The 26,286-nt window shown below is 41.4% G+C and overlaps 1 protein-coding gene across 1 annotated transcript in view; it reads right to left on the bottom strand.

Moving 5' to 3' along the window:
* Positions 1-451: 451 nt before the first annotated feature.
* Positions 452-26,286, bottom strand: part of slc24a4b (solute carrier family 24 member 4b) — a 348,425-nt gene continuing 322,590 nt past the window's right edge. Inside the window, 5 exon segments of the mRNA XM_072251318.1 lie at positions 452-604; positions 7,374-7,439; positions 8,984-9,096; positions 15,042-15,156; positions 25,386-25,552. Of these exon segments, the coding sequence (XP_072107419.1) occupies positions 452-604; positions 7,374-7,439; positions 8,984-9,096; positions 15,042-15,156; positions 25,386-25,552 (614 nt within the window).

Raw genomic sequence — 26,286 nt, 5'->3', positions numbered from 1 at the left:
TAAACATGTATTGTGGTCCCTACTGAAAATTAGGTCAGGAAAGACTGCTTAACAAATTGCTTCCCACACATAATATGTGTGGTGAAGTCCTGTGAAATAAAAAATTGATCTGCAGCACTCGTGCTGTTGAACACATTGTAATTTTGTGCTCATGTGAACAAGCAAGAGGCTGTAAAACAAACAGGAAATCCAGATGTGGAGACAAATTGCTAAACCACAGGCGTAATTCTTAAAAACTCCATAGGAGGGAGTGAGCGCTCCTTATTTGACTTCAGTGTACACCAATCAGTCAGCAGTCTTCTTTTCAAATAATAGTCTTGGCTCTGTGTGAAAGGCTGCTTTAACTTTCAAAATAGCCAAAAGAAAACATTCTTTATAAATCAAAGAAAGATACAATAGCAGCTTAAGAAGGTTCTTTTTCTTGATGGAATCCATTCACGCTCAGACATGCTTAAATGCTGGCTTGGCACATTGGCAAGTTGACAAATGTAAAGACATTGAATTCAATCATGATTGAGAAACACAAGAAAATAGCGTAGAGGACCAGCACATAAATACCAAGCTTTTTATCCAATTTCCATCCATTCACGTGGATACCAGCCACCTGGAATCACAAACACCTTCAGTTACTACAGCAGAATTGAATACCGCCTCCTTATATACCGATAGCCGGTAGCTTTGAAGATTAAGAATCGAAAAATATCTTCTAACTCAATACATGTAGTCTTCATGGAATTAGAGTTAAAATAAAAAAAAACAAAGCAGAATGCGATGAAAGGATATAAAGTGCATCTATTATCTATTTTCCAAATTTTTCAGAGATGTGATTCGAACCAGCATTGAACATTTAGTAAAGATTTCTGTTGAAATTGTGCCCACTAGGAAGCTGACTTGGGCAATTCACCTCAGCTAATGACATCACGCCCTGTACATTTAGGCATAAATTGGAGCCCATGATTTTTGTTCAGATCTGATAAAATGACTAGAAGCAGGAACAAGCAATAAAAAAAAGGTAAAAGATTAGCTTTATTTGTCACTTCTATACCGAAACATACAGTGAAGCGCGTAATCTAATCAAATCAGTGAGGATTATACCAGGGGGCAGTCCACAAGTGCCACCACATTTCTGGTGCCCACAGACCATGCCCACAATTTACTAACTCTAATCTCTGGAGTGTGGGAGACAACTGAAGCACTCAGAGTAAAACCATGTGGTCGCGGGACGACGTACAATCTCCTTACAGGCAGCGGCGGGAATTGGGCCCTGATCTTACAGTTAGTGCTGTAATAGTTTCACGCGAACTGTTATGCTGCAGTACGGCGATGAGACATTGTTTAAAGGATGTGTATATGATATTGATATCCTGAGCATGGCAGCTGCTGAGTGTCTGATAAATCTTTGTTCCATTTCCTCTCGGGTAGCTGTATCCTTTGTCAGGTACATGATACTCCACGTGTAGTTTCACCAAGTCAATTTGGTGCTCAGAATAATAGAAATCTCCATCCCTGTTTTCTCAGGCACTATTCCAGCCTTTTAACACATTCCACAACAGAAGTGCCTGTTGTAACCTTTGGGCCCTTCAGAGCTGAATCGAGTATTTCACACTGGCAAAGGGCCAGTTGTGGCACAAGGTAGACAGACAATTTATATGAGGATGGGGAATGGCTACGCTAACTGAAGATTAGCAGGGCTCCCTCTCCTGTGTTTTCCATCAACTTCAGGCAGCTTTGCAATGAGATGTTCAGCAGCTGGCATGGGGAGAGCTCCTTAAAATGCTGAAGACCTTCCAGTGCAGTGAGAAGCAAATATCCCACTTTAACCAAAGGTTCTGTGTGCAAAAACACAAGAATCATGGGTCATGAGGTTACCAAGGGATACCAGAACCATGAAGTTGGGCAAACCTGGATTGTTTTCTCGGAAGTATCGGAGGCAGAGGGGATAACTGAATGACATATTTAAAATTATGAGGGAGGGGCATGGTCAGATAAACAGTCAGAGATTTTTCTACCCAGTATGAAATGAGAGGGAGCTAGGGTGCCCAAGACCTCTGCACAGTACTGTATCTGCCAATGTGGAGTGGAGGATGAGTTTGTAAATGTAGTGGGAGCAAAAGACATTGGGAATGGCGAGTGTGGAGCGCCATGGGAGGTGTTCGGGACAGGTGGCAGCAAACAGTGCCGGGGCAGGCGGGATTGTGTGGCAAAGGTGCAGCCGCACCCAGTCCGGAGACACCAGGCAAGATCATTTCATTCCAAACAATTGATTCATTGACCATTACAGAATGTCTCTCTGGTGCTTCCCACTTCCTCTCCTCTCCCTTTCCCTTTTCCCAACAGTGATTTCCCTCTCCCTGCCCACATCCCACTCTCAGACCCATATCAGAATCAGGTTTACCATCACTCACGTATGTCATGAAATTTGTTTTTGTTTTGCGGCAGCAGTACAGTCTAATATATAAAATTATATATTTACACAGAGAACAGCCAGTGCCTAGAATGCACTGCTGGAGGAAACAGATACCAGGGGATTTGGTGGAAGAGGAAATGGTGGAAGCAGATGTGACAACGATGTTTAAGAAGTGGTTGATTGGACAGGCACATAATCAGGCAGCAACTGGGAGATATAGACACTTGTAAAGATTAAAATATTAGCTTTAATTGTCACCTGTACATCAAAACATTGAAACATACAGTGAAATGCATCATTTGCATCAATGACCAATATGCGCTGGGGGCAACTCACAAATGTTGCCACAATGTCAGCACCAACATAGCAGGCCCACAGCTTACTAACCCCAACCACTCACAGGCAGACGTGCAGTTTAATGTGACACCACGGTCAGTACAGACATGGTAGACCATGGGGATTGTTTAATTGCTGGACTGTTTCAAGAATTTTGAAAACTCAATAAAAAATACATTTTAAAAAAAGAATTAGGATCAGTCCTCCTAGGTGTTTGAACCTACTCCACCATTTGTCAATATTTTGGCTGACTTTCTATCTCAGCTCCATTGCTTGTATTATCCCCACAATATCTGGAAATCTATCAATTTCTGTCTTGAATGGCCTTGCAGAGTGTAGAATTCCCAGTGATCACCACACTCCAGATGAAAAAAAAAATTATCTCAGTCCGAAACAACCTGCTCCTTAGTCTGGGACTGTGACCCCTGCTTATGGATTTCTCAGCTAGGGGGAGCATCTCCCATGCATCTGTTGAGCACTGTAAGAATTTTGTTTCAATGAGATTAAAACACATTGTAATAAACATAGAACATAGAAATCTACAGCACATTACCAGCCCTTTGGTCCACAATGTTGTGCCAAACTTGTAACCTACTCTAGAAGCTGCCTAGGATTTCCTTACAGCATAGCCCTCTATTTTTCTAAGCTCCATGTGCCTATCTAAGAGTCTCTTAAAAGACCCTATTGTACCCGTCTCTACCACCTTCACTGGCAGTGCATTCCACGCACCCACCACTCTCTGAGTGAAAAACTTACCCCTGACATCCCCCTTGTACCTACTTCCAAGCACTTTAAAACTATGCCCCCTTGTGTTAGCCATTTCAGCCCTGGGGTAAAGGCCTCTGACTATCCACACGATCAATGCCTCTCATCATCTTATACACCTCTGTCAAGTCATCTCTCATCCTCTGTTGCTCCAAGGAGAAAAGGCCGAGTTCGCTCAACCTATTCTTATAAGACATGCTCCCCAATCCAGGCAACATCCTTGTAAATCTCCTCTGTACTCTCTCTAGAGTATCTACATCCCTCCTGTAATGAGGTGGCCAGAAGTGAACACAGTACTCCAAGTGGGGTCTGACTAAAGTCTTATATAGCTGTAACATTACTTCACAGCTCCTGAACACAATCCTACAGTTGATGAAGGCCATCGCATCATATGCCTTCTTAACAACACTGTTAAACTGCGCAGCAGCTTTAAGTGTCCTATGGACATGGACCCCAAGATCTTGCTGATCCTCCACACTGCCAAGAGTGTTACCATTAATATTATATTCTGTCTTCAAATTTGACTTATTGAAATGAACCACTTCACACTTATCTGGGTTGAACTCCATCTACCACTTCTCAGTGGAGTTCTGCATCCTATCAATGTCTCTGATAACCCTCCAGGCTATCCACAGCACCCCAACTTTTGAGTCATCAACAAACTTACTAGCCCACACTTCTACTTCCTCATCCAGGTCATTTATAAAAAATCACAAAGAGGAGGGATCCCAGAACAGATCCCTGCAGAACACTACTGGTCACCGACCTCTATGCAGAATACGAACCATCTCCAACCACCCTTTTCCTTTTGTGGGCAAGTCAATTCTGGATCCACAAAACAAGGAATCCTTGGATCCCATGCCTCATTACTTTCTGAATGAACCTTGCATGGGAAACCTTATCAAATGCCTTACTGAAATCCATATACACTACATCCACTGCTCTATCTTCATCAATGTGTTTTGTTACACGAGTGTCTTCTCAGTCACTCCTCGTGTGGAAAACCCACCATCCCAAAAAGTCTGCTAAATCTTTGTTCCATTTCTTCCTCTAAAGGTATATATCTTTTGTCAGGTACACAAAGCTCCAGATGCAGTTACTCCAAGACAGCCCAAAACATCGACCTTTTATTTCGTTCCATAGATGCCGCCCGACTTGCTGAGTTCCTCTAGCATTTTGTGTGCATTATTCAAGATTTCCAGCATCTGCAGAATCTCTTGTGTTTACTTTGTGCTGAATAATGCTTGATACATCTAACAACACATCTTATAGATCATACCTATTCTTGGTGGGTCAATGCTTCAAATGCAGCACTCCATCATTCCAACTAACCACTTCTGTTTCAATACACTGAATCTATGAAGTTGGTGGACTTTGACTGTTAGCAACAGTTGTGCCATAAACCCTTGAACTCAGGAGGAGGAGAAACATCAAAAATATCAACCGGGAGTCTGACTCCTGATTGGGAATGGGGGGCGTGGGGGGTCCTGCACACAACTTTGTAAAGTGCAGATATTAGGGGGTGGTATGAAGTCCTCTGAAATCTAATAATTATTGCTAAGTGCTAGCAAGATTTCCATGGATAGCATATTGCTACAGATACAGGATAATGTTTAATTAACCTTCCTAGGAGAGTAAACTGTAAATATCTACTGCATTACAAAGCTTTTCTAACTGCCCCTTTCTGTGCATCTCCTAAAGGGATGAGATCCACTGATAGATTTTACTTATAGTTCTCGGATAATAAATAGACATAGATGATTAAAACTATAATTGGCGGAGCCATTAAATGAGACGGAATTGTTATGTACCGAGATAGGTTTCAGCAGATTCTTATCAGTGTACCTGAAGAGGCACGTGGGACTGATTAATAGAAGAAAGGCAAACCATTGTTTACTATTCAACTGTAAACAAGCACCTAACTAGATAATCAAGTACATGGGTTGTTAAAGTGCAGAACAGCAACTGAAACCTCAGTAGCTTTCTGTCTAATGATTACTGCTCTTAGACTGGTGAATGCAGCCATTAGCCTGATGAGTATACTCCCATACTATATATTAAGTACGTCACTTGGCCGAAGAACACAGGTATTTTGAGGGCAGGGTGGAAGTCGTCTGGAGATAGAGACAGTGAGATTGAGAAAGGGGAGGGAGGTGTCGGAGGTTGGAGGAACAACACCTTTTATTCTGTATGGATAGCCTCCAACCAGATGGCATGAACATCGATTTCTCAAACTTCCAGTAATGCCCACCACCAACAGCCCCTCTCCCCCATTTCCCTTCCCCTTTTCCCTCTCTCACCTCATCTCCTTGCCACCCCATTGCCTCTCTCTGGTGCTCCTCCCCCCCCTTTCCTTTCTTCCAGGGTCTTCTGTCTCTTTCACCAATCAACTTCCCAGCTCTTTACTTCATCCCTCCCTCTCCAGGACTCATCGATCACTTTCTGTTTCTCTCTTGCTTCCTCCCACCTTTTAAATCTACTCAGTTTTTTTTTCCAGTCCTGCTGAAGGATTTCTGCTCAAAACATTGACTGTACTTTTTTCCTAGATGCAGCCTGGCCTGCTGAGTTCCTCCAGCATTTTGTGTGTGTTGCTGCTAAATGCAATTCCAGCCTGAGAGTTTATTTATTCAGATGGTTATTGGAACGTAGTGGTCCTTTGAGCCACGCCGCACAGCAATCCCGGGATTTAATCCTAGCATAATCATGAGACAATTTACAATGACCAATTAACCTATCAACCGGTACATCTTCGGGCTGTGGGAGGAAACCAGAGCACCCGGAGGAAACTCACGCGGTCACGGGGAGAACCTGCAAACTCCTTACAGACATCGCGGGAATTGAACCTGGGTCACTGGAACTGTAAAGCATTGTGCTAACCACTACGCTACTGTGCTGTCCCATGGCAGTTTGGTCTATAGATGGTGTTCAATTTCTACGACTAGATCTAGATCAAGTCAAGTCACTTTTTATTGTCATTTTGACCATAACTGCTGGTACAGTACACAGTAAAAATGAGACATTTTTCAGGACCATGGTGCTACATGAAACAGTACACTGAACTACGTAAAACAACACAAAAGCTACACTAGACTACAGACCTACCCAGGACTGCATAAAGTGCACAAAACAGTGCAGGCATTACAATGAATAATAAACAAGACAATATGCACAGTAGAGGGCAGTAGGTTGGTGTCAGTCCAGGCTCTGGGTATTGAGGAGTCTGATGACTTAGGGGAAGAAACTGTGACATAAATATACTTTGGGATTGGATCTATCTTCAATAAAATAAGTTTCTTACAGAATAGCAGTGCTGTACACTTGATCAGGTCAAGTACTAAATATACGAAACATATATTGCAGGGAAAATTAATAAAGCTAATCATCAAGGGAAGAGATCTTGGTGGTACTTGTTCATTAATCTGTAAAGATCCATGGATAATGTTGTGAAGTTATCCCCAAAGCAGAGAAGGTTCTAGTGTAACCCTAACCATAAACGTACATCTTTAGAATGAGGGAGGAAGCTGGAGGAAACCCATGCAGTCACAGGCAGAACGTACAAACCCCTTACAGACAGTGGTGTGAATACAGTCATCAACTGGACTGAACACCAATATTTACAGTCCTATTGAATGGACTCCTGCATCAAGTGATCTGTGCTTTTTTTTTGGAGCCATGATGTTCAAGAGCTTGGAAACAAATTGCTCTGCACCTGCCATTTCAGTGCACTCCAGCTTGAGACAATCACTGACCATGATAGACCTGCAGATCACAGAACTACCAACCCTTACTCATTTTACGCCACAGATTTGTTGATAGAGTTGCACCACTGGGGATCATTTGCATCAGCAAAATATCGCCTACTCACCGTGAGTGCCACGGATCCTAAAAGAAGTATGACAGAATAAACAAGGCCTCTGCTGTTGATGCGTACCTGGAAAACAGAGGGCATCCATTTTGTCAAAAAGAGAAGGTTACAGTGATCCAGATAAACTGAAAGGTGAATAATGACTTATGCCTCAGGACATTTGAAAGACACTTTTTGAGATGAATCACCAAGGAAAGGAGGTAAGGGCTTTTAATTAGAATATTACTTGAAGTTGATGAAATTTTCTAATCGTTTGATTTCGATTAACAAATTCCTTAAGTGTGTCTAAATAATTTGGTTGTTATAAATTGAGATCCAAAAGTAGCATTTGTACCTCCAAATTTTTTTTTTTGTGATGTTTAAGAGAGAATAATTCATTAGCAAAAAGATGGGCAGAAGTAAAAAGAAAAATGATTTCAGTTATAAGATACACAGACAGGCAAGGGTACATTTATCCTGTATCTAAAAGTGCAGCTTTGCATCTCATAACTCCTGTGTTAGTGGGAAAAGTACAACATACTACTAAGCTTGGTTAGATTGTTATTAGTTACTTGAATAAAATCAAAAAGTGCAGCTATAATGTCAAAGCTTTAGAAGTCAACCTTTTACACCTCATAAAAGTGATGCTAGTGGATGTTAATATTCATTGATCAAATGTATCTAACAAAGTTTTTTTTTAGAATTATTGTATTCTTTTCCATTTTTCAACCAAAGGAGATCATTTAGACAGTATTCATTTTTTCACGCCAGGAACCAACAGGCAAAGAGGATGTGTAGCTTTACTATGACCACAGTGATGAAGGGTGTGAGTGAATGACAAAGCATTACTGCTGCCTATCAACATGGACATGTACAGAACCCAAAGGGGCTCCGTTCTTAAATTGTGCAGCTGCAGAACCAGCGGTGATAAACTATGGAGATCAGTTTTGTAGGAGAGATTTCTGATCTGCCGTGAGATATATTTCAGGTCCTTGTCCACATTGAAACCAGCAGTCTAATGGAAGCAAGCTGAGCCCAGGTGGAGCCACACTCACAACACGCCGGAGGAACTCAGCAGGTCGGGCAGCATCCGTGGAAACAATCAGTCAACGTTTCGGGCCGGAACCCTTCGTCAAGACTGTAGAGGGAAGGGGCAGAGGCTCGATAAAGAATACAGCCAGCTCTGTCCCACTCTGCACCATCATTTACTGTTCCAGTTTATGATAATTGGAGAGTGACTATTCCTCGGCCTTCAAAGACTTACAAAGCCTCCAGGGTAACCTTTGGAAGACAAGATAGCTTTTACAATAATTACCCACTCATAAATCCAGAACTCCACAGATGCATCCAACTATTAACATGATTGGTGAAGCCTGGATATTAACGTTAGTCAACTGGAGAGGGTGTTGCCTGCGCTGCAAACAATAAGCCTGACAATTCCAATTCACATTTTCAGGGTTAAAGGATCAGGGGTGGTGGCCAATCCAAAAGGCTAGAGTTTTTTTTTCAAATATCCAGCCACTAATATTTCAAACCAGACAACCAGAGAATAAGAAGGGCAAGGCTTCGAAGCCTATCATTTCTTCAACCATTCCTATTGGTGCTTGATCTGATGAAAAGAACATACTTACAAAGGATCCGGTGTTAATAATTATCGTCTGAAGTCCCCATGGAAGACCTAGGCCAACAAGGATATCAAACACGTTGCTTCCGACTGTGTTGGACACGGCCATGTCTCCCATTCCTTTATAGAAAGAAAAATAAATGTTTTCAGAAAGTTCGGTTGTGTTATCTGAATGGGTTGGGATCCAGGACGTTTATAATTGCTCTCTTATTCATTACACCTGAGTTTTCTTGACTGCTTTAATTCACACCTCCTGGTCTATTCAGCCTGATTATATTCTCTCGAAGTCTCTCTGTATCCTCTTCATCACCTACCAGGCCACTAGTTTAGTATCAATAGCAAAGGATTAAGGAATCACAGACTAAGAAAGGAGGAAGTATACTGCAAAATAACGAACTGGCAAAGCAATTCAGCAAACATTAAATGGATGCAGAAAAATTTTGGGGGATATAATCAGTTTAAATGAAGAGCAAGGAGATGGCAGATAATGTGGTTAAATATGAAACACACAAATTTCTGACAGGCTAGATACTAAGATGATACTACTTTTAAAATGGTTATCTTCACCAACCTTTTCCCAGGACAACATGGATGAACAGTAGGTCACAGTCACAAAATAAAGGATCCATCATTCAGAGATGAGAAGAACTGCCTTCACCTAGAGGGCACTGAAGCTTTAGAAATCACTACCCAAGAGAGCTGTGGAGGCTTAGTCACTCACTGTATTCAGGACAGAAATCAAAAGTTGTTTTGGAATTAAAAGTACCAAGGGATTTGGGCCTAGTGCAGGAAGTGTTGCTGAGGTAAAAGATTTACCATGATATTAATGAATTATCTTTCGCTGATCTTAATTCTTACGGTCATATGCCTGTCTCCATGGAAAAAAAGACAAAGCAGATCTCCTGGAAACATTGCTGAACAACAGGTTCAGTAATAACAAGCTAAAAAAAATTAATGTTAGTTAAAAAAGAGGAAAGTTGGAGAAAACTCATGGACTGTCAGCGGAGAAATATTCTAGAAATGATGACCTCCATCCTAAGGATTTGAAAGTGGCTGCTATAGAGATAATGAAGGCATTATGGCCATCATCCTTAATTCTATAGATTCTCACTTTCTGGTTCCCACAGAATGGAAGGTAGCTGATTTAAGCATACATGTTAAGAAAGGTGAAGGTGATCGGTGCATGGTACGTGCTGTCAGGTATGTTGGTAGAGGCAGATACATTAGGGGCATTTACAAGGCTTTTAGGCAGGTACATGGATGTAAGAAAGAGGGAGGGAAGGGTTAAATTGATATTACAGTAGGTTAAAGGGTCAGCATAACATCGTGGGCCAAGAGACCTGTACTGTGCTGTTCTGTTCTATGTAAAATTAAAGCAGAACATTGGGATATTATGCTGGCATGGTGAGAGGACAGGTTAACCAATAACTGCATTACATTCTGGCTAGGAGACCATGATGACTGGGATACACAGGGACTGGTGCTGTGGCTCCAGTCACTCACAATTCTACATCAATGATTTGGATGAGTGAATGCAGTTTGCTTAAGATACAAAACTGGGCGATAACCTATGTTGTGACAAGGATGCAGAAAGTCTTCAAAGGGATGCAGGCAGGTTTAATGATGGCAGATGGAATATATCATGGAAAAATGTGAGACCATCCATCTTAACAGAGAAAAAAACGGTATATTTAAAATGTAAGAAATTGAAATATGTTCAGACCTGGTTGCAAACAAATCACTGAATGTTAACATGCAGTAAGTAATTGTGAAGCCAGACGGTATGTCGGTCTTTAATATAAGAGAATTTGAGTCAATAGTAAAGACGTTTTACTCTAATGAAAATGGGACCTTGTGAGACTATAACTGGAATACAATGGTACTGGTCTTCTTATGAAACTGAAATTTTACTTGCAATTGAGTGAGTGTAAAAGTTCTGAGAAGGGGAATTGTCCTATCAGGAGAGGCTGAGCAAACTGGATCTGTACTCTCTTGAGCATTATGGTGATCACACCAAAACTCGAAATTCTAACAGACTTTGATTGAGTAGATGTAGGAATGAGTTTACACCAGTGGACGTGTCAAAAACCAGAGGTCATAGTCTGCAGTCAGCTATTCTGGACGGAAACAAGGAGAATTTCTTCACTGAGAGGATAGGAATTTCTAGCTAAGGAGGCATAAGAGACTCTGCTACTGAACGATGTTCAGGTCAGAGATGGATATATTCCTGGTTATTAAGAGAATGAAGGAATATGAGTTTAGTCCATAAAAGTGGCACTGAGATAAAAAATGAGCTATGATCAGCCATGATCACAGTGAATGGTGGTGCTGGCTCGAAGGGCCGAATGGCCTACTCCTGCACCTATTGTCTATTGTCTATTGAACGGTGATTCAGTAAATGCTTTGAGATTAATTTCTTACTTCTATTTCATTGAAGCAATTTCCAGCTGTCTGCATTCTTTTGGATCCATCAGTCTATTTTTTGGCATTTTTGTCTATGACATGTTCCTTTCTCAGTCCTTCCAGCTTCTTTTTGATCTTTCCAAGTGGCTTCCAAGTAGAAAAGTATGGTGTCTTCATTTCTGTGTGGTGGTTATGTCTGTATGTTGCACCAGGTGTATGCGAATACAGTCATTGTCCTTGGAAAAACACTAAACATCTCAGGGGAACGTGAAAGCTTGAAAGCCCATCATGCTGGTCCCAGCATTTATTTCTTTTGCTTTGAAATTGGGAACTGAACATTGTCCATGGGCTTCAGTGGAATGCATTGAGATCCGGAGGAACAGCACAGTACCAGACAAATCACAGTGTAATCACCAGGTATCAGGAAGAGAGGGCAATGAATTTCTCTACTATATGTCCACTCCTAGGCTCTCAAGTTCAGACATGCTGTTGAGTGATTCCACACTTGGAAGGGAAAAGCAGCATGCCCCATATTCATGTTAATTCTGTGGTTAACAGACAAGCAGTGGGAGAGGAATGAGGAAAGGAAGAAAGTCTTAACCCCAACTGAAATGATTAAATGGCCACTCAGTCCAAAATGCAACAGGCAACATTCTTTTCTCTCAGTGTTGTATTAGCTTTAATCCATTCCATAGCCTCTATAAAAATTAGAATACTTTATCTAGGAGTAGATGGGCTCACAAATAAGGCATAATTCAAATATCATGTGAGATGATACTAAGCCAAGAGGCAAAGGATTGCTATCAACTGCATTGTTAATTTAACTTTTAACCATTAAGGCTGTTTAGGATGCTGGTCCACATGGGAAAATTATTTGCACGCAGAGGTGAATTCTAACAAAGGGCATAAACTCTAGATTAAAGAGGTTAGGAGCAGATTGAATATGTGACTAAATGTGAGTTTATTTAAGAACATGGAAAATAAGGAAGGAATATCATTAAGTTAATTGGTGCTGTATTTCTTCGGGAAGTTTTTAACAACTGTAGCAACTTGGCAGTGAAAAGACTTTTTAGCAATTAATCAGTTTAGATGTGTAATTCTACCATATTCTGCAGCACATAGCACAGGTACATTTAAGGCTATGTTGGAAGACAGATTTAGTGATATGAAATAAGGCTATCTATTATCTGTAATTTGATGTAACATTCTCAGAAGTCCCACTAACCTCTCAATAAAGATAAGGCAGGAGAATGATGTAGTGCTGGAGCGAGCACTCTCACGGGGGAGACAAGCCTGAACAGTCACCTTTGAGACTGTGATACATTGAGTTGTATTCAATAGTAACAGGCTCCATCTTCCTCCATTCACTAATGGAGTCAGTGAAATCAACAACACACACAAAATGCTGGAGGAACTCAGCAGGCCGGGCAGCATCTATGGAAAAAAGTACAGTTGACATTTTGGGCTGAAACCCTTTGGCAGGACAGGAGAAAAAAAGCTGAGGAGTATATTTAAAAGGTGGTGGGAGGGGAAAGAGAAACACCAGGTGATAGGTGGAACCTGAAGGGGGAGGGTAAGTTGATTGGTGAGACGAGGTGAGAGAGAGAAAAGGGGATGGGAAATGGAGAAGGTGGTGGTTGGGGTCATTACTGGAAGTTTGAGAAATCGATGTTTATGCCATCAGGTTGGAGGCTACCCAAATGGAGTAGAAGGTGTTGTTCCTCCAAACTAAGTGTAGCCTCATCACGACAATGGAGGAGGCCATGGATGGACATATCAGAATGGGAATGGGAGATCCCACTTTTTCTGGCAGATGGAGCATAGGTGCTCAGCGAAGCAGTCTCCCAATCTATGTTGACTCTCACCAACGTACAGGAGGCCACACGGGCAGCACCAGACACAGTATATGATCCCAACAGAAGCACAGGTGAAATGTTGCTTCACCTGGAAGAACTGTTTAGAGCCCTGTATGGTAGTGAGGGAGGAGGTGTAGCAATTGTTTTGCTTGCAAGACTAAGTGTCAGTGGGGAGGGACAAATGGACAAGGGAGTCGCATAGGAAGCGATCCCTGTGGAAAGCAGAAAGTGGGGGGGGGGGGCGGGAGGGAAAGATGTGCTTGGTGGTGGGATCCCGTTGGAGGTGGTAGAAGTTTTGGAGAATTATGTGCTGGACACAGAAGCTGGTGGGGTGGTAGGTGAGGACAAGAGGAACCCTATACCTGGTAGGGTGGTGGGAGGATGGGGTGAGAGCAGATGTAGTTGAGGGTAGCATTGATGGTGGAGGAAGGGAAGCTCCTTTGGGTTTTGGCCCGAAACATCGACCGTACTTTTTTCCGTAGATGCTGCCTGGCCTGCTGAGTCTCTCCAGCATTTTGTGTGTGTTGCTCGGATTTCCAGCATCTGAAAATTTTCTCTTGTTTGTGGTGAAATCAACACATTATTACCCTGTACCCTGAGCCGGTAGAATGAACATTGCCTTCATCTATGGTCATCAGCATAAATAAAATATATAGTGTTGATGTGACTATATACAGTAGATTCTGATTAATTGGGCCATCTGTTAATTGGGGCAAGCACTTATTTGGGACAACTCTTAAAGAACAGAAAGAAGTTGAGAAAATAGCTGGTAGTGAGAAAATAGTGTCAGTGGCGTGCACGTTGTGTGGTGGTTCAACACTACACTGTGCCTAAGGTGAAGAGTTTTTAAAAAGGATCACATGCATGTGCTTTTGTTTACAAAGTAATTATTTTTGTCACTGATTGTTGGTGAGTAATAAGGATTAAGACAATTCAGAACTGTTTTTCTCACGGTGGTTTCAAGCGTTCAGGCTTGGAGATGTCAAAAGCAGCTGGGAGTGGAAATGAAATAATTTCGCAACTTCAACAAATTAGAAACTATGAAGAATTTGGAAGTATCAACTATCATGTTGAATGTTACAATCAACATGAGAATTTGGAGGATGCAATCATTGTAAGCATTATTTGAAGGCAGTTAATTATCTACACTTGGTGTCTGTGTTGATTTTGTTCGTTTACTGTCAATCAAAAGAACATGTCAGCATACACTGGATTCATTCCTCCATTAATAACTATTAGGAACTAATACACAGTTTTATAGTTCTGTATTAATTTTGCTGGGGATCTAATGTGTTCTGTAGTTTATTTAAATACATAACTTGTTACCTAGTAGTAGTTTGTCTTATTAACTATTTCCACGAAACTTCAGCTAATTTGGGTAGCCGCTTAATTGGGCCGAGAGGTACTGGGCCCAATGTGTCCCAATTAACCGGAATCTACTGTATTGTGTTTAATGCTAATGAGTATGAACCTAGGCATTAGTCTCTTATAAACAACGTTGTCTGTGGAAAGAATAATGAACATGACCTACTTTCCATTCCAACTACCTTAAAAGAGCTTTCTGCATAATTAAAATCACTGAATTATTGCTATCCTACAATGAAGCATTGCTAATCTACAAAACAATTAAAGATCAATTTTCTTTAGAAAAAGGAATCACCCCATTGATTTAGCAGCTGAGTTGTTTTAAAGGTAGACTGGACTGCAGAAAACTACTGTGACTAATATCTTGCTAAGCTGAACAGCCTATTTACATTGCACTGCTCCATTAATAAACCAGTCTAAGTTGAGTAAATATGTACTTACCTTGTCTGGCAACAATTAAGCTGGCCATGCAATCTGGAACACTTGTTCCTGCTGCCAGAAACGTTATTCCCATGATAATATCTGGAATTCCGAGTGTGAACCCTATTACAGTGACCTGCACACAGAAAAGAAACTGGTGGATAGAGCCAAGGGAATGAGACACTAAGTAACTTAGGAAGATCTGTAAAACAAAAATACCCACGCTACAGCACACAACACACAGCATCCCAAGACTGTTGCAAAGATGGACATCAAAACAAGGTGCTTGGTTTATGAATTTTTCCACTGTAAGTGTAACAGATTGAATGCGTGGGTTTGTCTTATTTAGTGTGGCTGGCAGCTGAAAGCCTTTTATCTGCTTCTGCCAACCATTAAACAATTCCAAACCTTCAATTTCATGCAGGAGTACTGTCATTCAACCAGAACCATTCCACTGCAGCAGAGTGGAGGACAGCAGTCTGGCTCAGATTTATCACAGAATCATAGACATTTACAACATTGGAAGGAGCCATTTAGTCCATCGTGCTTGTGGCAGCCGAAGAAAGCTACTCAGTCTTGTGCTCCTCCTTTATCAATTGTTTTTCTCAGCACTCGTTTCAGTGAACCTTACTTTGATCTAGACTGTTCAGCGACCCTGCATTTCTCCACAGCTAAATCTTACATTGTATGCAGCGTATTTATACTCAACACCAGTGTTCAAATTCAAACTCAAGCTCAAGTTTAATTGTCATTCAACCATACACATGTAAAAGCCAAATGAAACAGTGTTTCTCTGGGGCCAAGGTACTGCACTTATGGTAAAAGACAGCGCACAAAACATAGTACTTATAGTTATGAATAATAATATTGGCTCAGGTCCCTGAGTGACATGGCCTGATGCACGGGATGTTGTCCTGAAGCGACGTCTCTGCAAAAACAAGTACGCAGTAGTTCCTCATCACGTGCCAGCGCAGCTGCAGACGGACGCAATCCACTGAGCGACCACTAGAGGGCAGCACCCATAGGCGCGGTCATCCCCCAACCCAGCATGGACTCCAGTGTGCCCGCAAGACTGCATCTTCAAGCCCTTACTTTACTTCCTGTACGCTCATGACTGTGTGTTCAAGTTCTGCACTAACTCTGTTTAAACAGATCTCTGTGCTCCTCCAGATGAGGTCAAATCTAAAGAAGTATCCCTTTGGTCTGCTTTATCACCTTATCTACTTGTCCTGTCCTTGTATCTTCAGGAATATGTTGACTGTATGCCAAGGTCCTTTATATTTCCCAGTTTCCTACCAATCTCTGTGTATTCCTTTACCCTGTTTGCCCTTCCAAACACCATTATACTTCTCCAGGTACTTTCTATTGCCTACAGCTTTCTTCTTCTCTTTCAAGTAAATTACCATCTGCTAACTTCTTACCCTTATTCTTAAGACAAGAGTAATGATACATACCACAAGAAGGAATGGACATTACAATGAATTCTACAGAATCCTATTCTGTACAATCCTCTGGTCATCAACACTTTGCTAACCATTCCTATTTTTTTGGGAAGGTTATTTGGCATCATTCAGACTGCCAAATTGAAAAGAAAAATGTTAAGAAACTTAACTTTAAATTCCAGAGTAATAAGGCTATGTCAAGAAGTAGTAGTCTGGGAAAGACTGATCCCCCTTCAGCACAGAAGCTAAGCTGACCGATGCTTAGGTAGCACTTAAATGGGAGATGCCCTGAGAGTACCAGGTTCTATGGGCTTCTACTGAAGAGGAGCCAAGTACCACCAGTCCACTCTATGCAGGAATAATCTATAATGCAAAGTGCTTTGCAGAATCCAAAGAGTCCTGATGGCTACAAGTCTGACTTTGGCATGTTTACATGAGGGATCATTAAAACAAAACATCGCACTTTCAACCCATTTTCCATTGCGAGCTGTCTTTATTGCTGCTCTTGTTTTCTGTGGGCCACATCAACATGATCCATTTACCACATAAGCACGTAAAAGTATTATCTAACACAACATGTGACATGAGCCACTGCGGCGAACAACAGGTTGAGTACAAATACTTTGGATTGATCTTGGTTTATCTGCTTTCATGATAATTCAGCTCATGTACAGTATATTCTGTGCAACAACAGCTGGGATTTGAGCAAAGAAGTCCCCATCATTACAAAATGCAACTCTTGGCTTGATGGCAGTCCGTGAAACAGTTGAATCGCACATCAGTGTGGGAGATTCAGATTTCGGAAGATTTGTCAGGTTTGTTGATCGTTCAGGCCATTTGCAGAGACAGGTTGTAGAAACTTTACACGAGGTTACCATAATCAAGTGTAGAATCGGCAGCACAAATTTGACAGCCTACCACTAACAATTGATATATGTTCCACCCATGGGTAAGGTATCACTACTTATTGATTAATTATGTCAGGTTAGATTGTCCCTGCTGAGAAGGTGGTTTAAAGTCCTTAATACAATGTAATAAATATTATATTCCCTCTGTCATCCATTCAACAGTCTGATTTGGATACAAGGGTAGCTTTCAAGTCAAGTGCTATCCTGTCAACAATTTGCTTCAAAAGTTGCTCCTGTCAGACTTGTGTGGGCTACCCATTACACAAACTGCTGTCATATTTTCATTCCTGATATCTATCAAAACTAAGGTAAATTAATTAGAAGCAACAGAAGTCCCATCATTATCCCAATTAGCCTTTAACATGCCTTTCTAAAGCTAATGTTAATAAAAAATTCAATGACATGCATAATATCTTAACACGCCCTCTTCTCTTTATTACCATCAGGCAGGAGATACAGGAGACTGAATACTCACACTCAACAGCTTCTTCCCCTCTGCCATCAGATTGCTGAGCTGTCCATGACACTACATCATTATTCCTCTTTCACACTATCTCTCTAGATCTATTGTAACTTGTACTTTCTGAAATGTCTTCCACTGTACTGCTGACAGAAAACAAATTCCACGACATATGTCAGTGATAACAAACCCAATTCTGATTCTAATTCTTATATCTGACTTTAGTTTGCATTTGGTTTCTATGTCCTGTCCTTACCAATTGCAAAGTTTACAAAAGGACTGTTTAAAAGAGTCCAAACAATACATTTCATCATTGACAAAGAAATAAAAATGACATAAATTACATGAATATCGAATGTCAGCAAATAGAACAATTTTAGGTGAACAGACTTGATTAGCACTTTCATTTCGTACTGAACTTTGACAATATATTGAAACCTTTGCAAATTCAAAGTTTTCATTTTCACTTTAAATGGAAAAAGTCTTCAAAGTCTGCACAGCACTAGGTTTCAAAATGTTATAAAATATTTATCTAGATCTTGCTGTAAAAACATACAATGGGGCATAGATAATTTGTTTTCAATACAAAAACCATTCCCAGTACTTGAAAGAGTGCAGAGAAAATTTACAAAGATGTTAATTTTCGGCACGGACTGAATGGGTAAAGGGCCTGTTTCTGTGCTGTACTTTTCTATGACTCTACGTTGCTGCTACTTGGCTTATAGGGAAAGGTTGAATAGGTCAGGACTTTATTGCCTAGAGCGCAGGAGAATGAGGGAAGATCTTACAGAGGTATACAAAATTGTGATGGGTATAGATAGGGTGAATGCACACAGGCTTTTTCCCCTCAGGGTGAGTGAGACTTGAACTAGAATTCATAGGTTAGGGTGAAAGATGTAATATTTAAGGGGAACCTGAGGGGAGCTTCACTCAGAGAGTGGTGAAAGTCTGTAATGAGCTGCCAGTGGAAATGGTAGATGTAGGTTCAATTGCAACATTTAAGAAGAGTTTGGATAGGTAAATAGAGGGGTTTTGAGTGATATAGTCTGGATGCAGGTACATGGGACTAGACAGAAGATCAGGTTGGCATAAACTAGGTGAACCGAAGGGCCTGTTTCTGTGCCGTATGTGCTCTCTGAAAACTTTTATTTGAAGAAATCGTTATTCCTTAAGAGGAAGGAAGATGCAGAGTTGGGTGGAGTCTATGAATTTTAACATTGTCAGCTTGCATCTGACCCCCCTCCCCCTCCCCAGGAAAAACCTCAGACAAAAATCTATGGATCTCTGTCGTGCATACAGCCTGGTACAGCCGTTCCGATCTATTCTTTTACTTCCTTCTTCTTACTTTTTAATTTACATTATTTTTTGTATTTTTTTCTCACGGTAACACGTCGAAGCTGCACCGTCTTTAATATGCTGGTAGAGAGAGTTTTATTTGGGTTTTCTTTAGCGCTGGAAATAGTTACATCCCGACACACGGGACAGAAGCAAGGTCGCATTGGGTATTCCATGGACCAGCAAATTCCGGTCGGCTTAGCAAACAGAGCGGCAGACACCCCTGCTGAAATCCGAAGGAAAACACACAGAGGGGGATCACAAAGCCGAGGAAAGAGGACCGGGTCGAGACAACAGAGACTTTTGGAGAAGAGGAGTTCAGTGGGTAATACCATTCCGACTGACCGGAAGTGCACCGAGAGTGGTAAGCGGCGTGAACGAGTTGGGTGCTTACTGTTCTGGCTAACAACGGATGGTGCAATCCGGGGTATATTACGATCGAGGAACGTGTTTGCAGGCTGAATATTGAACTTTTTACCGTTGGACTTCGGCCACATTCCACCGTGATACAACACTTGGCGGCACGGGAGGTCGTTCCTGCCTGTGGCCATCGAACGTGCAGCTCCTCCCGTGGAGGGTCAGACACCCTGAGCCAATAGACTGGTCCTGGACTTATTTTCCATCTGGCATAGTTTGCATTTTGTTGTTTGATTGTTGGGGTTTTTTGTATTGCTATATTTACGCTCTATTCTTGGTTGGTGCGGCTGTAACAAAACCAAATTTCCCTCGGGATTGATAAAGTATATCTATCTATCTTCTAATGTCCACTGCTCTGAGGTATCAGTCGAAAGGGAACAAGCCATATCTTTTGCTTTACTTAACGTGACTTCTGTGTATTGTGGATATTATGTACTGGCTTGGCCACTCACTCTGGTCAATTCCAGTTTCTCCACTTGCTCTCAAAATGACTCTTTAGAGCAAACAAGACTGCATCCTTTCTCTTGGATCTGCGTGTGATGTGATATGAATGTGTGCATTGTACCTCATTATGGTGGTAGAACTGGCTGAACATATTATTGTACTTTCCCAACAAAGTGTCAGGATACAACATTGCAGGATCAATCCTCCCCTTCAGCTTGCACTGTCTCAGCCTGTTCTTTCCAGTTGGCCTATTTTTATAGATTACTTATTGACAATTGTGTCGTATTGTGCACTCTATTTATCAAAACGTCTGTCATAACCTCACCAGATTAGGCTTTTGGTTTGACGAGGCTTTCTGTCAATGGTAACTGGCTGAATTTGTTACCACAGATGTTTTGTCTCATTATCAGACTGCAGCAATATGAAAGCTGCATGCCAGTCCCATGACTATTAATTAATATCCTTATTTTCAAAAAGAACTCTCTGTTGTCATTAATGCTTGTGGAACAGATAATATACAACTCTTCTTTCTGTAGTCGTTTCCAAATGCCACTGTTCGTCCTATTCTTGGGACCCTGAGGCAGACAAGGTGCAGACCCTCTGTCTTTCACAAACTAAGCACTTGCCTCTGGCAAATGATGGCCCTGTTGTTTTAGCAACTAGCTGAACTGATGTAACTAAGGTTTTTGACTTAGCTTCATACTCCTGGACATTGCTGTGGCTCTCTGACAGTGCACTGCAGCCATACTGGTCACTTCTGCTCTCGAGTAACACTTCCATTGACACAGCAACTTTATAGTCAAGGTTTTGTGTGCTGAATTTGTTCTCTTATCAAAGCATGTTCAAACTTATCACTGAAGGTATAATCTAAAAAGGCATCAAAATTGCAAATCTGACTAAGTTCTTCAATGAAACATTATAATCATTAATTCTCGATTCCGACCTGGAATTGGAATATTATTGTCACATGTACTGAGGTATAGTGAAAAGATGGTCCTGCATACTGTTCATACAGACCAAATCAGTAACGGCTACAGCTTATTGTTATTGTTTTACTTTATTCTGCCTCAATGCACCACGTAAAGATTGGCAGTTACCGAGAAAGTGCAGTACAGAAAACAAAAAGGTGTAATATCATAGCGAGGTCAGGAATCCATCTTATTGTACTAGGGAATCATTCAAGGCCATAGGACCCACGACATAGGAACAGAATTAGGCCGTTCAGCCCATTGATGAGGAAAAGTAGGGTAAAAGCTGCCTTTGAACTCCTGTTCTACATGACCAGCGTTCCATTATTGCTACTAGTTTCAGATTGAAACAGTCTTCCAGTTTCTGTACATATCCTTAAACAGGACACCTTACTGTTTACATGACATGAGCTACCTCCACCAGAGTATTCTTTCTTATACACAAAATCACCTCATTTTGGGCTCCCATAATACATGCTACTCCATCAAGATCCAAAATAAAATTTGCTTTAAAGAATATATCCTTTCGCTTGACACTGAAGTTCTTAGCTCAGAGACACATGTTGAAGCTCCTCTGTCATACTGTCTGCACATAGCAATGAAATAGTTAAGCAGTAATCCAGGCATAAGGCACCCTACTGCCTTTGTATTCTATACTGTGTACTGTCATGTGTATCCTTGGAGACCATCTATAAAAAACATTCTACGCAATTGGGTCAAGGAAAACACTATGAGGAATCAGTTTTGGTGCTACAAGTTCACCAAAAACTTCACTGGTAAGAATCATGAATATCCTTCTGCAATTTCAAAGAAAATATACAAATACAATGATCTCACATTTGCTTCAAAATTCAGTATATAGTTTATATATACTTCTAACTTCAAATCCTTCTCACTTCAAAAGTCTCATACAATCTTTCCCTTGCATCATCCATTCAGTTTTCTGCACTGGGGAGTTCTCCCTTTCTCTTGCTGGCTCTTGGAAGTACTATGCTTGGATTCCTTGTATAGAGTAGATGACAGTGACTTCTATACCTGATGCCATGGAAATCTGTTTTGAACATTGATCCTAGTAACATGACTCAGAGCCTGCTGAAGTGATGTAAAAATTCAGCTTCCACATATCTTTGATGCTGGGTCACATACAAAAGTGTAACCCATTCAAGCACATTTTACCTGCGGAAGTTTAAAGTTTACTATTTGTCCATGCTAAATATCAAGATTTACTTCTTAGGGATAAATATGCTCTCAAAGCAGCAGCACAAATATCCAAGGCCTCCTCTACTGTAAAGATGAAGCCACACTCAGGATGGAGGAACAACACCTTATATTCCATCTGGGTAGCCTCCAACCTGATGGCACGAACATTGACTTCTCTAACTTCCGCTAATGCCCCACCTCCCCCTCATACCCCATCCGTTATTGCCCATCCTCTGGGCATCCACCCTCCCCCTTTCTTTCTCCCTAGGCCTCCCGTCCCATGATCCTCTCATATCCCTTTTGCCAATCAACTGTCCAGCTCTTGGCTCCATCCCTCCCCCTCCTGTCTTCTCCTATCATTTTGGATCTCCCCCTCCCCCTCCCACTTTCCTTACTCACTCTTCCTTCAGTTAGTCCTGACGAAGGGTCTCGGCCTGAAACGTCGACTGTACCTCTTCCTACAGATGCTGCCTGACCTGCTGCGTTCACCAGCAACTTTGATGTGTGTTGCTTGAAATTCCAGCATCTGCAGATTTCCTCGTGTTTGCACAAATAAACTAAGCTGGAACATAAAGCCTGATGGGACATTAAGCTTAGTGACACCTATTCATTGTATTATATCTTTAACAACCTAATTATAATCACAAACTTCCCTGAATTACATCAACTGTTCTCACTCAGCTTAGTGTTGACCTCTGAATTGCTATATTCAAGCTCACTTATTTCAGCAAATTGCTCAAAACTATTTTCTGAAGAGGTGGCATGATCTTTTCCCCATTTTGTAAGGAACACCTCGACAAATTCACAAGGAACACCATAGAATTGATAGACTCAGGACAAAAGACAATGCATTATAAGTGTTCATATTCCTCTATCCTCCTTACATCTGTGTGTCCATCTCTTAAAAGTCTCTAATGTATTTGCCTCTACCACCATACCAAGCAGCACATTTAAAGCATCCATGACTGTCTGAGTGAAAAACTTACCATTCACATCCCTCTTGAATCTACCCCCCTCACCTTCAGTGCATGGCCTCTGGTATTAGACATGTCAACCCTGGGAAACAGATACTCTCTGTCCACTCTATCTATGCCTCTCATAACATTGTAAACCTCTATCAGATCTCCCCTCAGCCTCTGATGCTTCAGAGAAAACAGCCCAAGTTTACCCAGCCTCTCGTGATAGCACGTGTTCTCTACGCCAGGCAGCATCCCGGTAAACCTCTTATGCACCATCTCCAAACATCAAAATCCTTCCTATAGTGGGGCAACCAGAACTGTGCATAATACTCCAGATGTGGACTAACCAGAGTTTTTTAAAGTTGCATCATTATCTCCTGACTTTTGAACTCAGTGCTCGGACACATAAAGGCAAGCATTCCATAAGCCTTCTTAACCACCTTATCCATCTGTGTAGCCACTTCAAGGAGCTATGAACTTGGATCCCAGCATCTCTCTGCTCAGCAACACTGTTACAGACCTTGCCCTGAACAGTGTACTGTCTCCTTGCATTTGCCCTACCGAGGTGCAACACCTCACATTTATCTGGGCTAAACTTCATCTGCCTTTTCTCTGCCCATATCTGCAACTGGTCTATATTGTCCTGTATTCCTTGTCAGTCTTCTACACAATCCAAAACTCCACCAATCTTGGTATCATTTGCAAGCTTACTAACCCACCCGTCTAAATTTTCATCCTACTCATTTATATACATTAAAAACAGCAGAGGTTCCAGCACAGATTCCTGCAAAACTCCACTAATTACAGACCTCCAGCTCGAATAAGTCCCTTTAACCACTACCCTGTCCTCTATGCGCAAGCCAGTTCTGAATCCAAACATCCAATTTGCCGTAGAACCCATGCATCTTAATCTTCTGGATTAGTCTCCCATAAGGGCCTTTGTCAAACGCCTTACTAAACTAGACAACATCTACTGCTCTACCTTCATCAAACTCTCTCGTCACCTTGTCAGAAAACTCATTCAAGCTGGTAGGGCACGACTCACTGTACACAAAGCCATGTTGGCTCTCCGTAATTAGGCCGTGGATTTCCAAATGCTTATATGTCCCATCCCTAAGAACTTTCTCCTGCAATTTCCCCACAACTGACGTGAGACTCACTGGTCTATAGTTCCCAGGATTTTCCCTTGTTCCCTTCTTAAATAGAGGTATAATATTAGCCACTCGCTAGTCCCCCAGTACCTCGCCTGTGGCTAGAGAGGACACTAAGATACTGGTCAAGGGCCCAGCAATCTCATCTCCTGCCTCCTTCAATAACATGAGATAAATTCCATCAGGTACTGGGGACTTAACCACCTTAGTACTCACTAGGAAGCCCAATACTTCCTCCTCCTTGGCCTCTAAACACCCTAATATATTTATACAGTCAGCACTGATCTCCTGGGCCTCCATATCCTTTTCCTTGGTAAATACTGAAGCAAAGTACTCATTTAGTACCTCTCCAACATTCCCTGCATCCATGCAAATGTTCTCCTCTTTATCCTTGAGTGGTCCCACTCTCTCCCAAATTATCCTCTTGCTCTTGATATTTGTACACAACGTCTTGGGACTCACCTTAATTCTACTTGCCAGGACTTTTCATGTCCTCTCCTGGCTTTCCTTATTCCTTTCTTTAGTTCTTCTCTGGCTTCTTTATATTCATGTGCTTCGTTTGATCCTAACTTCTGAAGCTTTATAAACTTTTCCTTTTCCTCCTTGACTAAATCCATCACCTCTCTGGACATCCAAGGTTCTCTTATCTTTCTATCCCCATTCTTTGTTCTAACAGAAACTTACGTTTCCTGCACTCTGTGCAATTGATCTTTAAACATCCTCCACAGGTCTGATGTGGACTTGCCAGAGTAAAGGTGTTCCCAGTTAACACCTCCTAGTTCCAGCCTAATGCCCTTGTAATTTGCCCTACTCCAATTAGAAACTCTCCCACAAGTTCCATACTTATCCTTACCTATAGCTATCAAGCTATCAGGAGACTGATAAAAGTCAGTCAATTTATGCTGAGCTTTATTCCAATAATTTCCAGCAATACCCTCTGCCATTTTGAACCATACACTTCCACTATACTTTCAGCATTTGGAATTCAATCAGCCTTGGATTATGACAAATATCACCCCTTGATAAATTCAGGACAGCATGTGCTTTAAATAGTGTGATCTGCCTTTGTTTCATTACTTACCATCCACACCATTAAATAAGAGAAGACGGCAATCCACAGGGTAGACATGATGAAGGTAATCATGAAGAACCTCTCCCAGCGAGGCTGTGTACAGTTAGGTACAGTGAAGAACAGCATAATGAGGACCGGCCATGAACTTAGCCACTTGAGTTTATTCAAATTGCCATCTGTAGATAATAAAAAAAACATCAGTGCATTGGGTTTTACACAGTGAAGAAATAGAGGGATCAGAAAAAAATCTAACAAAATCTTTTATAAGAGTATGCCAAAGACTGCTTCTAATTACTGGTTTTCAGTTGCCAGGTTGAGTAGTTAGCCTCTCAACTCCAGAGACTTTTTCAGGTCCAAATGAAAAGAGGCTGAGAATGCTAACTTAAACAATCTGGATGTGCAAATTAGGAGCAGGTGTAGGTGGAAAGGCTCCAAGAACCTGCCTGTCATTCACGGTTGTTCTTGTAAGAGCCTGGTTGTTTTGACTGCAACCTCAGCTTCATATTCCTGCCTACTCCTGATAATCTTTCACTCCACTGCTCATCAAAAATCCATCTAGTGCTGTCTCACAAGTTTTCAAAGACTGCTTTCACAGTCGTTGAGAAAGAGTTCCAAAGGCTCATGACTCTGCAAGAGAACAGCATGCCTCAATTATGAGCGCATTCCCCCTTATTTTTAAATACTCCTACGTTCTCTCATAAGAGGAAGCATCTTCTGCACATCCACAATGTCAAATTTTGTCATGATCTGAAATTATCAAATAAAATGTCATTTTTCGCTCTTCTAAACTCCGGATAACCCATGTTGAGCCTATTCAATTCTTCTCATAAGGAAAGTTGCCCATTTTAGATACTAATTTGGAAAATCTTCTCTGGATTGCTTCAAAGCACTTACATCGCTCTTTTAAGGA

Source organism: Mobula birostris, chromosome 1 (genome assembly GCF_030028105.1).
Source record: "Mobula birostris isolate sMobBir1 chromosome 1, sMobBir1.hap1, whole genome shotgun sequence".
Taxonomy (NCBI): domain Eukaryota; kingdom Metazoa; phylum Chordata; class Chondrichthyes; order Myliobatiformes; family Myliobatidae; genus Mobula; species Mobula birostris.
Note: the sequence above shows the minus strand (reverse complement) of the source record. Positions and strands in the feature narration are given on the sequence as shown.